Genomic DNA, 15,454 nt, shown 5'->3' with positions numbered 1-15,454 from the left:
CTTTTTCATCAATGTGTATATACATATATATATATATAAATACATATATATATATATGTATATATATTTATATACATATATAAAGTATATATGAATATATATATACTGTATATATTTAGATATATAGATATATATAAATATATATATATATATACAGTATATATTTATATATATACTCTATATATAAATATATATAGATATACAGTATATATATATTTATATATATATACTGTATATATATATATTTAAATATATATTTATATATATATGTAATTTTTTTATCTTGTTTTGTTTGTTTTTTATAACTCAACTTCAAAAATTGAGAATATTCAAAATACACTTCAACCTCACTTCGTTGTCTTGGTATTTACAGAAATATACAAGAGAAAAATTACACCCGCCATCTTTTTTTCTGTGTTATTCTTTTGTAACGTCGGCTTTTTCAGAACAGGAAGTGAGATACAAAATTCTTTTTTCTTTTTTTTTACTCTTTACACATATGTTTGTTTGTTTGTCTTCTTCTATAGTAATCCCCCCCCCCCCCCCTCTATCTCTATATGGATGTACTGTGGGTGGCCTCAATGGCTTCGGGTATGGGTCCTGCGGAGACTGCCTGGTAGGACATTGGCATGGGGGTCTTGCCAGGGCTCTGCCGGAAGAGCCCCCCGTTGGGGGCCCTGTGTTTGCACTGCATGGTGCCGCTGAGGCTGGTGCTGCTGAGCGGGTGGTGCAGGGTGGTGCCAGGGTCCTGGGACAGAGCCAGCGTCCTGCCGAGGGTCCCCCCACGGTGAGGGTGGGGATGAGGAGGAGGCGGCCCCCCCCCCCTCCCCGGGGAGGAAGGTGGTCACAGCGAGGAGGCCCCCCCCCCCCCGAGGCCGGGTGGCGGTACTCCGGGCCCTGCATCAGAGACGCCTGGCTGGGCTGCATGCTGCCGATGTCCAGCGCAGAGATCTCGATAGAGGGGCCGGGGATCTGCTTGTGGGCCAAGTCCTCGTCCAAAAGACTGTTCATACGACGATGCACCTGTTCCAGGTTCACCTCCTTGTCCTATAAGAGGAGGAGTGGGGGGGAAGGACAGAGGAGAGACAGGGAGGGAGGAGAGGACACAGAGGCTGAGATTGGCGATGGGCCGGTTTCTCAGACTGATTTCAGGTCTGCTGGTGCTCCTCATGCATTCTCATGGTTTCAGGACGTGGCCTTGGACCCCTATCAGACAGACCCTTGGTTTATTTTGGGGGGGGGGGGCAGAAACCAAATCTGTATGTGCACCTTGAAATCAAACTTGGCCAGTGAATACTAAAGGTTTGATGTCTGGAGAAAAACAATCCTGGAGCCAAACGGACGGACGGCGGTTTGTTGTGAAGACGTTATTGGAGAGTTTCACCTCGTGAGCTGCACTGAGAGGCTGCTGGTGGATCTGGATCTGCTGTTCCTGCTGGAGGACTTTATTTTACCTCATGAGAGATTCTAAACCTTCTACATTGAGTTTGACCCTCTGAACCTGATGTTGTGTGTAAAGTTCTGCTCTTCTATAGAAACAGAACCTTCATGACTAGAACTAGAACACGCAGTGAGAACAGTCATGAGGACATGTTCTTCGTGGTGCGTTTGAATCGTTTCGCTACCAGAACAGTTTAATCTCAAACAGATGTGCTGACTCGGCGTCTCCTGCTTTAACAGACACTCTGAACCGTCCGCTTTACAACAAAGCGTGGCGTCCCTGAACGCGTCTTGGCTCCAGCATTGGATTCACTTCACAACTCAAGAGGTACGATGATATTAGTCACAGTAACTCATCACAGTGACACAAGTGATATTCAGAACAATGCACATGACACATTCACACCGTATAGTAGCACACAGTGGAGGAAGCATCTGTTCCTTTAGACGCATTCTGTTTAAAGTCATAATCTTTGAGATTCTTTTTATTAAATTTTCATTTATGTTTCCGTGTTATGTAATTACCTCTCTAAAACAAAACACTTCCTGCTGCTGCTTTAAGTTAAAAGAGTTCAACCGACAAACAGGGAGGCTTTTATTGTGAAGCAGCAACAGGAAGTTCACTGTTTCATTCTTTTGTGGTTATCTCATGTTTGTCAGCTTTGAGATTGAGTCCGTTTGATCAGAGATAGAAGCTGTTCTTCTTCTCTTCTTTCAATGTGAGTAGCTGTGTAAGGCCTCAGTGATCAACGCCTGGGACCAATATTACAATAATTATTATTATTAACCACCAGGAACCACAGGACGGAGATCTTTACTGCATCTATTCTTCTATTTTAAATGTGGATTCATTTTAAACGGTTATTTGTCAAAACGAGTGAATTTCTTTATCTGGATTTATTCACGTTTTAAAATGTTCCTCAGCCTGAGAACAGTCCCGTTCATCAGCAATGAAAGTGTTAAATGATAAAACTAGTGCGAGGTTCACAGAAGTATCATGAGATGAACTCCAGGTCTTCACTTCCTGTAGCGTCAAACCTGAAAGGCTTTAACGAGCTGTTTGATCCGTACGAAGCGCTTCTTTAATGAGCGCTGCTACACGTTACGTGTTTAACTGAAGCTGATTTTATATCAAAGCAAACGTTGTTCTAGAAACCATTGAACCGGCTGAAGCTTTGAGCTGCTCCGGGTCACACGGCTGCAGAACTTTGTAGAACCTGGTTTTGAATGTTGGTTCAGGAAGCCGGTGTGTGTTTGGTGACTGAAGCGTTCCGGGTCGGTGTGGTGTTGGAGGCACTTCTGTCAAACACTTAAAGTTTCTGCTTCCAGATAAATATTGTGCTTCAATATGTCTGATGACATCATCACGATTAACTATCAAATATTGACATTTGAAGATAAGAACTCCAGTTACTATATTATAGTTATTTTATGAACACTATTGTTTTATCGTATGACGCATTAAAGGCACTGAAGCGTGTTCTCGTGTGTAAACATGTAACAGTGAGGTCGGCCCTGATGAGATGTTCACAGTTAGAAGACGAAACACAGAAACAGAAAGTCTTTCTAGTGACGCCGCTACGTTCACTCCTTCATTACGGTGTCGTCTGCAAAGAAACTAACAACTTATACTCAGTTAGGATTCAGAGACTGTCGGCTCGGGCTTTCAAACGTTTCTGAGAAGAAAGTGTTTGTTTTTATCGGCGGGAGTTTTAATGAGCGACCAGAGAGTTTAACAGCAAAACGTCTACGTCTACGTCACCTGCGACCTTTGGTGAGCTCCTGCCTTTGAAATGACTAAATATAAGGATTATTAGAGCTTTGACGTGTCATTCTGTGTGTGGTTGAATGGAGCTTTGCAGGAGTTAATACATGTCGGAGACAGAAGGAGCGCGGCGATGGCACAGAGACATGTCTTGATTCTGTGGTTTTTATTGTTGATAATTGTGTAGGAGGTCTATTCTGACCTGTATCAATAGCTTCTGCTTCATCCCAGCCTCTCTCTCTGTCTGTCCAAATGTCCCTCCTCCCCTCCGATGAAGCAGTTGTAATGTCATTATATGTCAATGGACCAGAAACCCTTGCCAGTCTGTAATCCTTAGTAACCTGCACGAGATCATAGACAGTCAAAGTGTGAATAAAGGAGGATAGATGGAGAGGAGAGGAGAGAGAGAACACGGCGTCCACATTGACATATAATAAGCAATAAGACGTGACACAGTGACAGCACCACAGCTTATATGGACGGGATGTTGGGAGACAAATCTTATTGCTGAAACGTGCACCGTCTGCTCACACTTTAGTTTACGGATCCGCCCGCTCACACAAAGCTGCTGCTGAGAGGTGAATGCTGTGGTGTGGAGGGAGATCGAGGACGTTACACTCTGAGCTGGTCTGATGGAAGCTTCCATTCTGGTGTTTTATTCACTTTATCTTTGCAAACAACGACGGAGAAACGACTTTAACTGCAGATTAAACGCGTCTTTAGCACTAAATCAGCAACAAGAAGCAACGAGTCGACTGCAAGTCATTTTAGAGAATTAGTTTTCTGCAGAAATATCATTTCACATATAAAACTCTGATTCAGCCTAACAAAGACCTTTGTGATGACAGAACAGTGTAATAGCGTTAATTGATATTTTCACTAAACTCGTATCAATCATCAGACGCGTCCTTCATTAATGTTGATGCGAGAGCGTCGTGTTCATGCCTTTAAAGCAGGAGCTGTAACTATTGGCTCCGCTGGTTCCTTTCATTAGAGAGACGGCGACGTGCTAATGGCTCCTGTGCTTTTTATTCAGCAGGCACTTAGTAAGGCTCCAGTATCTATCAGCAGCATCACTGTGATGATGTCACTGTAATGTTAAAAGCCAGAGTGAGCTGCACATGAAGCTTCTCCTCGACGGTACGTTGCCGTCTGTCTGCTGACACGGAAAACGTCCGAGACGTGTAAAGAAGAGCGTCCGTGTTCAACGGCGTTCTCGTTGTAGAACACGAGTTTATAACAATAATTCAACGGCGAGCGCTTCAATGTTTACGAGGCCGGCGCGGTGGGAATCGATCATTAACGTCTGCACGTGCTAATAGCCACATCTAGCCTGCCTAAGGCCTCTGGAGGGTGTTTGCATCAGGAGGATGGAGAAGCTGCGGCTTTATGAGTGTATTAGTGAAGGTAATGGTCAGTGGGCTTCACACAGATGAGCTCTGGTGTCTGCACGTTTAGGACGAGGTGGGTGGGGGGGGGGGGGGGCGATGGACGGATAAAATAATAAAATGGAGGAGGGGTAATAATAAGAGACCAAATTTGATTTCAATCAGTGGGCTGATGTGGCACAGAGCACACCTACTCTGTCCTACCTCGGCCCCTTCGGCTCTACCTGTCCTAAACCCTCTCTCCTCTACAGCTGGGTGTACTGGAGCTCCACTAAGTCGGGGCTCGCGTCTGCGGCTGGATCCTTAAAGTAGAGTGTGGCAGTGTCTTCCCCCCGCTGGCCCGTCCGCCGGGCCCAGTGCTCGGTCACCTCTTTGGGCTGCTCCTGGCGACAGCGGTTGCTGTTCCACCAAGCCTCCAGCCCGGCCACCAGGCAGGCCAGCAGCAGGCCGGCGGCCAGGATGCAGAAGACGCCGGCGAAGCTGTGGAGCTTGAGGGAGCGGCCGTCGGGATGGGCGCTGGCGTGGCTGTTGAGGTCGCAGCGGCCGGTGCGAGGCCACCACTTCTGCTTCATGACGTCCAGGTCGCCTTTCTCCTGCAGCTCCAAGATCCTGAGGAAGAGGAAGAGGACGAAGAAGAAGACGTGAACAGGTGAGTCCCAGAACATTTATTCAGCTGCCACATGCGACAAGTAGTGAGTGTAGGATAGTGTGCTGTCATAATGTGGTACATATGTAATGTTATAAAAAGTCTTTAAATCTTTGTCTTTTCAAAATAGGAAAACTAAACTACACGATTTAAAGCCCAAATGAAACCATGAGCTCGTGTTCATCAGGTGTAGAGGTGCAGACTCAACACGCAGCGATGAGGAAACTTTGATGTGATGAAGCAGACAAATTATACCAAAATGGTGCAAAACGGATTTGAAAATATTCCATCACATCTTCAAGGGAAAAAGATTCAATTTCCTTCAACTGATGAGAAAAAGAGAAGACAGAACCGCTCAACGGAGCCTCGGTTATTCTGTCGTCCGTCCCTCGTCTCAGCTGTCACGCTGTCGTTGAAATGAGTGAATGTTACACGACGAGTTCAACGGTTTTCAATAAACCGACATTACAGTGATTTCACAATCATCCTGCTTCAACTGTGATCTTCTGTTTTATTTCACCGACGAGCTCTTCAGAAAACACCAGGGGACATCAGGGGACACCAGGGGACACCAGGGGACACAAGGGGACACTGTGATTTTTAACCGGCTCTCACATCTCTGATTTGTTCACTGGTTGGAGAGACTTTGACCAATCAGAGCTTTGTAGGCGGGATTAAGAATCGGGACGCCATCTTGCTACATAGCTAGCTCGTTACCTTGCTACATAGCTAGCTCGTTACCTTGCTACATAGCTAGCTCGTTAGCTTGCTACATAGCTAGCTCGTTACCTTGCTACATAGCTAGCTCGTTACCTTGCTACATAGCTAGCTCGTTAGCTTGCTACATAGCTAGCTCGTTAACTTGCTACATTCGTGAAGAATGTTTTATTTCGTAAAAGTGTTAGACGTCATTTTAAACCAGATTGTCTTTTTAGTTTAGAGGGTTTGATTTAAAGTCATTATCGACTCAACATCTTCCTCATTGTGTTTTGGTTCAAAGAGTAAAAAGGCTTTTATACTAAATCCTAAATAAAGAGGTAAAATGAAACACCAAAGTATATTTTACATTTTGTACTTCCGTGTCATTTGCAAGTGTTGATTGTAAAATAAACGGTATTCGATCCACAATGGAGGAACAGTCCAACACGTTGACGTTCACACGTTTCATCCAGCAGGACGACTGACGGGGTTAATTACGCAAACTCTGTCACGACCACTAAAGCACAATCTGCTTTTAGCTGCAGTATAAAACCAGAGACCAAGATGCTTCATTTAATCTGCTCAACTCAGCACGAACACGCTGAAGGTCACTGCTCTGCAGCCCCCCTCCCCCGAAACACCCCGAGGACAAAATAGTTTCACAGCACAAATGAGCAGCAGAAGCAACAAAGTCTGCAAAGGTTATTAATGGCAGGATTATGGGATGGAAACCCAGCACAGAGTTAATACAGCAGTTATGGGACGAGGTATTAAAATGTGGAGATAATGGTTTTCTCTGTGAACAATAGCTCTGCCCTCAGTTTAACACTCTCACACATTATTCTTGGTCGTCCCTGAACGCTTCGGGCAGTTGGACGCCTGCTGAACCGAGTCGGCTGCAAAAAGAAAACCATTAATAAACTGCCGCTTTTGTCTCCATCCAGCGCCGCGAATGAATCCCTAAATAAACACAAGATTGCTTAATTAAAGAGGAAGGTGCAGAGAGAGGAGGAGGAGAGACGGTCCCACGAGCAAACAATGAACCCCGACCATCAGACGCCGGAGACCATAACCTCATGTTTACAATGTTTACTGAGGGAATAAATCAAGAGAGAAGTAGAGTCATTTTCTCATAGACTTCTATACAACCAGAGGAGTCGCCCCCTGGTGGACACTAGAGAGAATGCAGCTTTAACATGTGAAGCTCTGGCTGTCTGTATAAAAATCACTATCGCTGCTTGTTATAAAGAGGGCAGCACTGTCCAGCTTGTGTGGACGTTAACAGCCGCGTACACCTGACAGGAAGTCATTGTTTCATGTGTAATCCGGTGTGTGGAGGCGGGACTGTCCTGACACAGCACCCCCCCCCCCCCCCCCAGGTGATCTGACGTGGACTCTCGTCAGACGGTCTCAAAGCTTTAAAGAGCAGCTCCTGAACATGGCCGAGAGGATGAGAGGATCACACGGAGAGAGAGGAAGGAGGATGAGGAGGAAGAGAGCGCTCGGCTGGAGGAGGATGAGGAGGAAGAGAGCGCTCGGCTGGAGGAGGATGAGGAGGAAGAGAGCGCTCGGCTGGAGGAGGATGAGGAGGAAGAGAGCGCTCGGCTGGAGGAGGAGGAGGAGGAAGAGAGCGCTCGGCTGGAGGAGGATGAGGAGGAAGAGAGCGCTCGGCTGGAGGAGGATGAGGAGGAAGAGCGCGCTCGGCTGGAGGAGGATGAGGAGGAAGAGCGCGCTCGGCTGGAGGAGGAGGAGGTGTAAATGACATTTTATTTGGTGTGCGGTTGCTCTATAGGGGCCCCCAGGCGTCCCCCTCCCACGCAGCCCCAGAGAGCCCGGTTCCCCCTCAGCCCGGCTGCTCCGCTAACACCAGCTAGCAGCACAGCGGTGCGGCGGCTTAATGCTCCGTGTTAACATCTCTATTAACGCTGCTGCTGCTGCTCAAATCTCACAATCAGGAAATTTCACAGGAAGTGACACGGCGGGTTTCTGTGTTGGCGTGACATCAAACGGGTTCCCCCGCCGGCCTGCTGCTGAGTAATCGCTGCCCTCCTCACGACTTCACACGGCCGGTTCAGAGGCTTTTCATTCAGAGCGGCTCCTCGGGACTCAGAGCGCCGGCCGGCTCGCGGCGAATCACGGAGCTGCTCCACTTCCTGCTGAGCCGGGCGCCACACAGAGAGAAGTTCTCCTCTCATTGAAACTCAGCAAAACGCAAATTAAAGTCTTTAATAGGAAGCTGGATGAAGTCGTTTCCTGTGACGGCAGCACGGCTGAACAGAATGAGTATTAAGGTCAAACAGTTTGCTAACCTCAACTTCTAAAGTCTCTTCAGCTTTAGAGTTCAGTATTTTAAGCACACATTTATTAGACAGCAGCCATCTTTACCTGGTTAAGATCTATTTAACATGAGCAGACCTACGATGACTGTTGATCAGACTCCACATGAATAATTACGTTTGTTCGACGTTAACTTCTCCGCGTTCAGCGGGTCGACGCGTGTTTCTTTCTAACTTCCTGTCTGCTCTCTGGGAGCCGGTCGATGCGAGGCGGATGAGAAAGTCTTGTGATTGTCGAGGAGCTTAAGCGTTACCTCATGATGTAATCACGAGCAGACTCACTGAATCATCGACACCATTCCTTTTTAAAAACTCGCTCTGGGATCAATTTGTGTTTTGAGACGAGGTTTCAGACTGAAGGACGTAATTAAAGTAAAAAATAAAAGATTGAAGCCTTTGAGATGGAATAATTAGCGTCTCGTCCCTCTGTTGACACATCGCTCCGTGAATAATCCGTTCTGCTGGAGCTCGTTTCATGTGAGCTTAATTTGACTTTTCGCGAGGAGCGTTTTTATTGATTTAACTCCAGCGGGAGGCGTTCTCTCTCCTCACGCTTCACTCTCAAACACCTGCCCCCCCATCACGTCTGGAATAAGTCAGCGCGACACTTCTCATCCGACGAGTGGCCCCTCGTCGACGTGAAGCCGACTGTAATAGCCTCAGACGGACTCCCAGCTCACATCGCAGGACTTTACGGGCTGATAATGAAGACTTAACGCCAACAAAGAGGATCAGACTCCCGACAAAAGACCCCAAACCTTCATCGTTAACTTAGTTAGCTGACAAGGAAAGCAAAGCTTCCCTCTGAAGTCCTGATGTGTTTCCAGCATGAACATCAGGTTTAGTACGAACACGGAGCAGGAAGAGAGGCGATGACGTAAAACACAAGAAGAGAAGATTTAAAGCATCAATCGTGTGTTTTATGCAACTTAACATGAACGGATTGAAACGTGATCTATAAATAAAGCGTTTGACTGAACTACAAAATCTCATTTACGGCGTTTCAGCGCCGAAGAGGCTGAAACGCTTTAATCTTCGGCACTAGAGCGCATCGAGGCGACGGTAACGTCCGACACGTGTTCCATGAAGTCACTTGGTTCTGTTACTGAGGTTCAGCAGACTAACAGCTGACCTAGCTGCTGTAGATCTGCACAAACTCATTATCAGAACGTCACGGTGCTGCTGCAGTGAAAGCTATATCTTGGTGTATTCACTCTATATCTTTAAGATGATTTCTTTTGCCATTTCTGCTTCATTGGATAATTAACATCATCACGAGCAGAGCACTGAGTCAGTGACCCAGTGAGACCAGAACCTTCATGTGCACGACCTCGTCCGTTCTACTGCACATCCCAACAAGTTCCTGCTTCTAAAGGTGAGCGACCCGAACGATGAAGCGTCGGTTCTTAAGGTGGCGTCAACGTTAACACTCCTGAGCGTCCGATAAGCAAACGGACACCTCGAGCAGCGGCATGTTCTAAAAATATCACTCGTCACCACGGAGCTCCGTCTCAACGTGTGAGCCCGGAGGTAGAAAGGGTTAAGAGTGGCCTCACACACACACACACACACACACACACACACACACACGTACTTCTGAGAGAAGAGGTCTCTGTAGGGGCTGCCGTGCTGCATGGCGATGCCGTAGCCTTTGCTGCTCATGCCGTTCCCCGACACGGTGATGGTGCAGTCGTCGTCCGTCAGGGCGGCGTACTCCAGCACCGCCATGTCCCACAGGAAGGCGTACGGACTCTTCTTCGCCTGAGAGAAGAAGAAGAGGAGGAAGAAGAAGAGGAAGAAGACGACATCAGTGTTGTTTACCAGTTGTTTGTTGTGTAACATGAGGTCAGGACTCGCTGTGGAGAAGAGGTTTTACTCTAAGAGACGATCCGACAGAAATAAAGGTCAAATACTCAGACTCACTGACTGTATATATATATATATATATATATATATGACACTACTATATATACTTTAAACTACATTTCACTACTTTAAACTCTACATACTATATTACATATCTCCTATATACTACTATATACTACATTAAACTACATTAAACTACATTAAACTACATTAAACTACATAATACTACATTAAACTACATCATACTACATTAAACTATATCATACTACATTAAACTACATAATACTACATCATACTACATTAAACTACATCATACTACATTAAACTACATAATACTACATCATACTACATTAAACTACATCATACTACATTAAACTACATAATACTACATGAAACTACTTTAAACTACATCATACTACATTAAACTACATAATACTACATCATACTACATTAAACTACATCATACTACATTAAACTACATAATACTACATGAAACTACTTTAAACTACATCATACTACATTAAACTACATAATACTACATGAAACTACTTTAAACTACATCATACTACATTAAACTACTTTAAACTACATCATACTACATTAAACTACATCATACTACATCCCGTTACTACAGCTGGAGCTTTCTCTCCATGTTGTTGTTTTCGTGTTGGTCTCAACAGGAAGTGTGAAGATTAAAAGCATCCGACCGACGAGCGAGACCCGCCGGACCAAACAACACCGAACCAACGTCCACGGAGGAGAGATGCTAAGCTAACCCAGCTAGGACCTGAGGCTACTCCACTACCCAGCATGCATCCTGGCTGTCTGTTGTTTAGTTTAGAAGCTGGAAAACAGAGCTTCAAAATAAAAGCACCGCTGCAGATATTCTCCACCGTCTCAATGTTAGTTCTCCATGACTTGGTGTATACATGCTGTAGTTGTCCTTCGTGTTTCATCTTATCGAAGGAGGTGCGTCCTCCCCTCTGTGAGGAGGAGGAGGAGGAGGAGGAGGAGGAGGAGGAGGAGGAGGAGGAGGAGGAGGTGACAATAACGCTCGTATAAAAGCATCAGCGGGGGGAAAGTAAGTGGATGAGGGTGTTTTTCACTGTGTCAGCACTTTGCACATCAACCTGCTCGCTGTCTCTGGTAATTGTTTCCACACACACACACTCACTCACTCACTCACACACTCACACACACACACACACACACACACACACACACACACACACACACACACACACACACACACACACACACACACACACACACACACACACACACACACACACACACACACACACACACACACACACACACACACACACACACACACGCCCTCCTCGTATAGAAACAGGGAGACGTGATCTGTTCCTGCTGTTCCGGCCCTAATTAGCTGCTAGCGTTCTGCTGTTAGCCTCTGCAGGCTCTTTGTGTTTCACCTCTCATCATGTCAGAAGAGAGTTTCTGTTCTCGCTCCAGCTAACGTGGATGCTAAGCTACGTGACGACGTTCATGAATGAAAGGAGACAAACAGAAACCTGAACAACAGGAGACGTTTATGAGCTGTGTGGTACGTTTCAGGTCATTCCAACAAAGAATGACTTTTTGCTCACATCACAGATTTATGAAGCAAAAAGAAAAATATCTTTTCTTTAGTAAGAACGTTGCTCAAAGTGGCAGAAAGTACTCTTACAGGTGAATTCTGACGGGTATTTTGTCCATTCATTGTTCATCAGTTAGTGAAAACATCAACGCGTTAATATCTGAGAACACGATGGGCTGAAGTTTGTTGTTTGAACACAGAAATAAAATATGTTTTTATTATTAACAATAGGAACGACGAAAAAAAGAGTAAAAGAAACTGTAACTGAAAATATAAATGAATGCGTCGAACCCAGAAGCTTCTTAGTCACGTCCTCCTTTGTGTTTCTAGTCAAGTAAAAAGTACAACATTTAGTATCTTTGATGTTTAGATGAAATAAAATCAATAATAACTATTGTGGATCTGATGTAATCAAACAACACAGATCTGTATCTGCTCGTATGGATCATCAATGATTATTAATATCAAGTTATATCTGATCTGTGACTCTGATCCAAAACGAAAGCCGAGCGACTCTGTTGGAAAAGAAAGCGCTCGACGATATCGATGAAAGATCGACGATATCGATGAAAGATCGACGATATCGATGAAAGATCGGCGATATCGATGAAACGGATCAAAACGTGTGAGTGTGAAACAGTTTAGAGGTTCAGAGCAGAGACGACGTCACTCTGCAAACGCCTCATTCTTCTACAACGCTGATTTGTCATCAGCTCTTTGGGAGATCTATGAGCATAATAATGTACAGCAGACACACACACACACACACACACACACACACACACACACACACACAGCCTCACTAATCGGTGTATTGTGACACCGCTGTTGCCATTAAGTAATGGGTAAACAGAGGAGTGTCTTTGTGTGTTTGCCCGCTGTGAATAAAACAAGAGTGTGTGTGCTGACAATACCGCTCTATGCACACACACACACACACACACACACACACACACACACACACACACACACACACACACACACACACACTAAACAGCCTCTGAAAATCATCATGAATCAGTGAAAACACACTTCACATCTCACACTTTGTGACTGACAGACCGGCTCATTAACTCACAATTCAAACAAGATTCAGAGTCTCAAACAAGACGATTACAGATGCAAATATAATTCATACATAGGTGTGTGTGTGTGTGTGTGTGTGTGTGTGTGTGTGTGTGTGTCGTTGATGCAGGACACGAGGAGAGTCGTCATTTATTCTTCATGGCGTCCATGTTTGTTTGTGTGTGTGTCGTTGATGCAGGACACGAGGAGAGTCGTCATTTATTCTTCATGGCGTCCATGTTTGTTTGTTGATTGTTGTCAGATTTAGATTTTTTTGATTTTACTTCTGAATGAGGTGCTTTTTAGGCAGATTTGAACGGACGCTATATACCTGAAGTAACACGACCTCACACACACACACACACACACACTCCTACCTTACCAACAGTGGACTGTCATACTATCTGGACTTGTGTTTCTGGTAATTTTGATTTAAGTCAAATGTACTTTTAAGGTCTTTAAACAGTATATTACTGCAAATGTGCCTTTTGAGTTTTTTAAAGAAACTGACAAGAGGGGACTTGCATCTCTGAGTGACGTCTACCTATCAAAGAGGGGACTTCAATACGTAGTGGAACTACATGCATCTATTATCTCAGTCTTTTTTTAACCACAATATGGATAATTAAACATTAATGTTATCAGTGTTTGGACATTTCTCTGTGATACCAATATCATAAAGATAATCATGGAAACTTTGAATGATAATTATGTTTCAACTACAAATCAAAAGTGAATTGTCTGCATGCTCTTATATCACAGACTGCAGTATTAGCAACAAGTTGACTTTATCTAATCTTTAATCATTTATAAACGTTTTGCAGTCACATTTTCAAGATTGATCACAAGAGTACATTAAATGTCATTTTCTCCATGGGGAATTCACACACACACACACACACACACACACACACACACACACACACACACACACGCACACACTCACCTTGCGTATGCCCTCAGACGGGCTGGACACGGAGAAGTCCATGCCGTTGCTCTTGCTGACGGTCCTCCACAGCTCTGCGTAGGTGCTGTCCTGCTCCAGAGGGTTGGTGCCTTTGTTCCTGAAGTAGTCGTAGACCGCCGAGTCCCTCACGGTGCCGTAGTCCACGTCCATCTGCCGCGCCAAGTCCTGGAACGACCTGGAGGACAACGAAGACCACGAGTGAGGAGCTTGTTGTCTTTGTTTCTAGACATCTCGGTCATGAGTTTGATAAGTTGAGTTTTTTTGTGTTGGCACACAAGAATCCGCTCCAGTTTAACCGAACACAACCAAACTGTGACGTTTCTGAGCATTTAAAGACAAATTCACAAAGCTTCACATTTCATTTACTCATTGAGCTGCTCAGTTATATTTTCTATCTCGTATTTTAAGAATGTAACCTGTTCTGTTCTCGTTGGTTTGAAAGCTGTAAATATAATCTATCATCTCTTCAGAGAACATGTGTGACAATAAACTGATCTCAGGTCTGTTGTTGAAGCCTGAGACCAGTTTTTAATCAACGACACCCACGAGACCAAATAATTGTTTTCTCCAGCTGCCTCGAGATGTTTGAACAACACACAGTTGTTTTTTTCTTGTTTTAATAAGAAACAACAGCAGCAGCATTTCATCAAAACAAACACCGGCAAGAATATTGATTTTTCTAATAAACAAAAGAAGAGGTGAAAAGAAAACAAGATTTATTTGAAGCTCGCTCTGAAAAATCGTAATTTAATTTTAAAAGCCCATCCTGTACAACATGAATAGTGTTCTTTATTAACAGAAATCAATGATTATTACGGAAAATTCAAGGTAAAAATAAAAGCACACGATAGAAAATTCATTTAGATTCGTTGGATGTTTGTGTTACTTATTATTTTAGATGATTTGGACAAGAGAAAATAAGCTGTAAACATCTGAATTAAAAACTATTTAACTCACTGCAGATGTTAACGGTTCAGAAGTACAGAATCTGTAAAACTTTATAAAAGATTCAATCATCTAAATCTAAAAGAAATCTTCATTTTTTTTACCGAAAGGATTCACTCAACAAATAATATTAAAATGTTCTAATATTTAATAATTCATAGATTATGTTTAAATATATATACAGTATATAATATATATATATTATATACTGTAATATATATATATACATATATATATATATCGAAAGACATTTTTAAGGCTTTAAAAGGTGTTAAAAAAACCAATCTGTCAGAAATAATGTCGGGGAAACAAAACCAGGACAAATGTCTCTGAATGAGAAGCAGCAAGAGTTTGAATAAAGTGAGAGCGTCACTCAGTGTTGATGAGCTCTGACTGAACATGTGGTTCCACTAACAAGCTGTTTATTATGATGACAGGTGACACACCACGCATTAGTGCAGCAGCTGTTTGGACACACTGATGGGACCCATCAGGGATTCAGAGGGAGGTCTGGGTCTACCCGGAGGTTCAGGTTCACTGAAGACCTCATCGAGCAGCTCAAACTGACACATAAGAACATCTTGTTCTCTCAGTGGGGCGGGATGAATCGGTCACATGATGTTTAATGTGTTGGATTTTCCTCTCGATGTTCTTATTAATTTCATATTAATCGTGCACATTGTTACCGGATGAACACAGACGTGCTGCTGTCAGGACGCCGTCGACTGAAA

General features: G+C 44.0%; 1 protein-coding gene across 1 annotated transcript in view; it reads right to left on the bottom strand.

The window, feature by feature from the left end:
• Nucleotides 1–553: 553 nt before the first annotated feature.
• The window catches only part of LOC306713306 (glutamate receptor ionotropic, delta-1-like), a gene marked incomplete at both ends in the record, with an annotated part of 302,522 nt that continues 287,621 nt past the window's right edge, over nt 554–15,454 (bottom strand). Inside the window, 6 exon segments of the mRNA XM_079182959.1 lie at nt 554–767; nt 849–918; nt 921–1,047; nt 4,962–5,202; nt 9,869–10,035; nt 13,758–13,953. Of these exon segments, the coding sequence (XP_079039085.1) occupies nt 554–767; nt 849–918; nt 921–1,047; nt 4,962–5,202; nt 9,869–10,035; nt 13,758–13,953 (1,015 nt within the window).

Source organism: Pholis gunnellus (genome assembly GCF_910591455.1).
Source record: "Pholis gunnellus genome assembly, chromosome: 21".
NCBI lineage: Eukaryota > Metazoa > Chordata > Actinopteri > Perciformes > Pholidae > Pholis > Pholis gunnellus.
The sequence above is the reverse complement of the archived record's forward strand: the minus strand, read 5'-3'. Positions and strand labels throughout refer to the sequence as shown.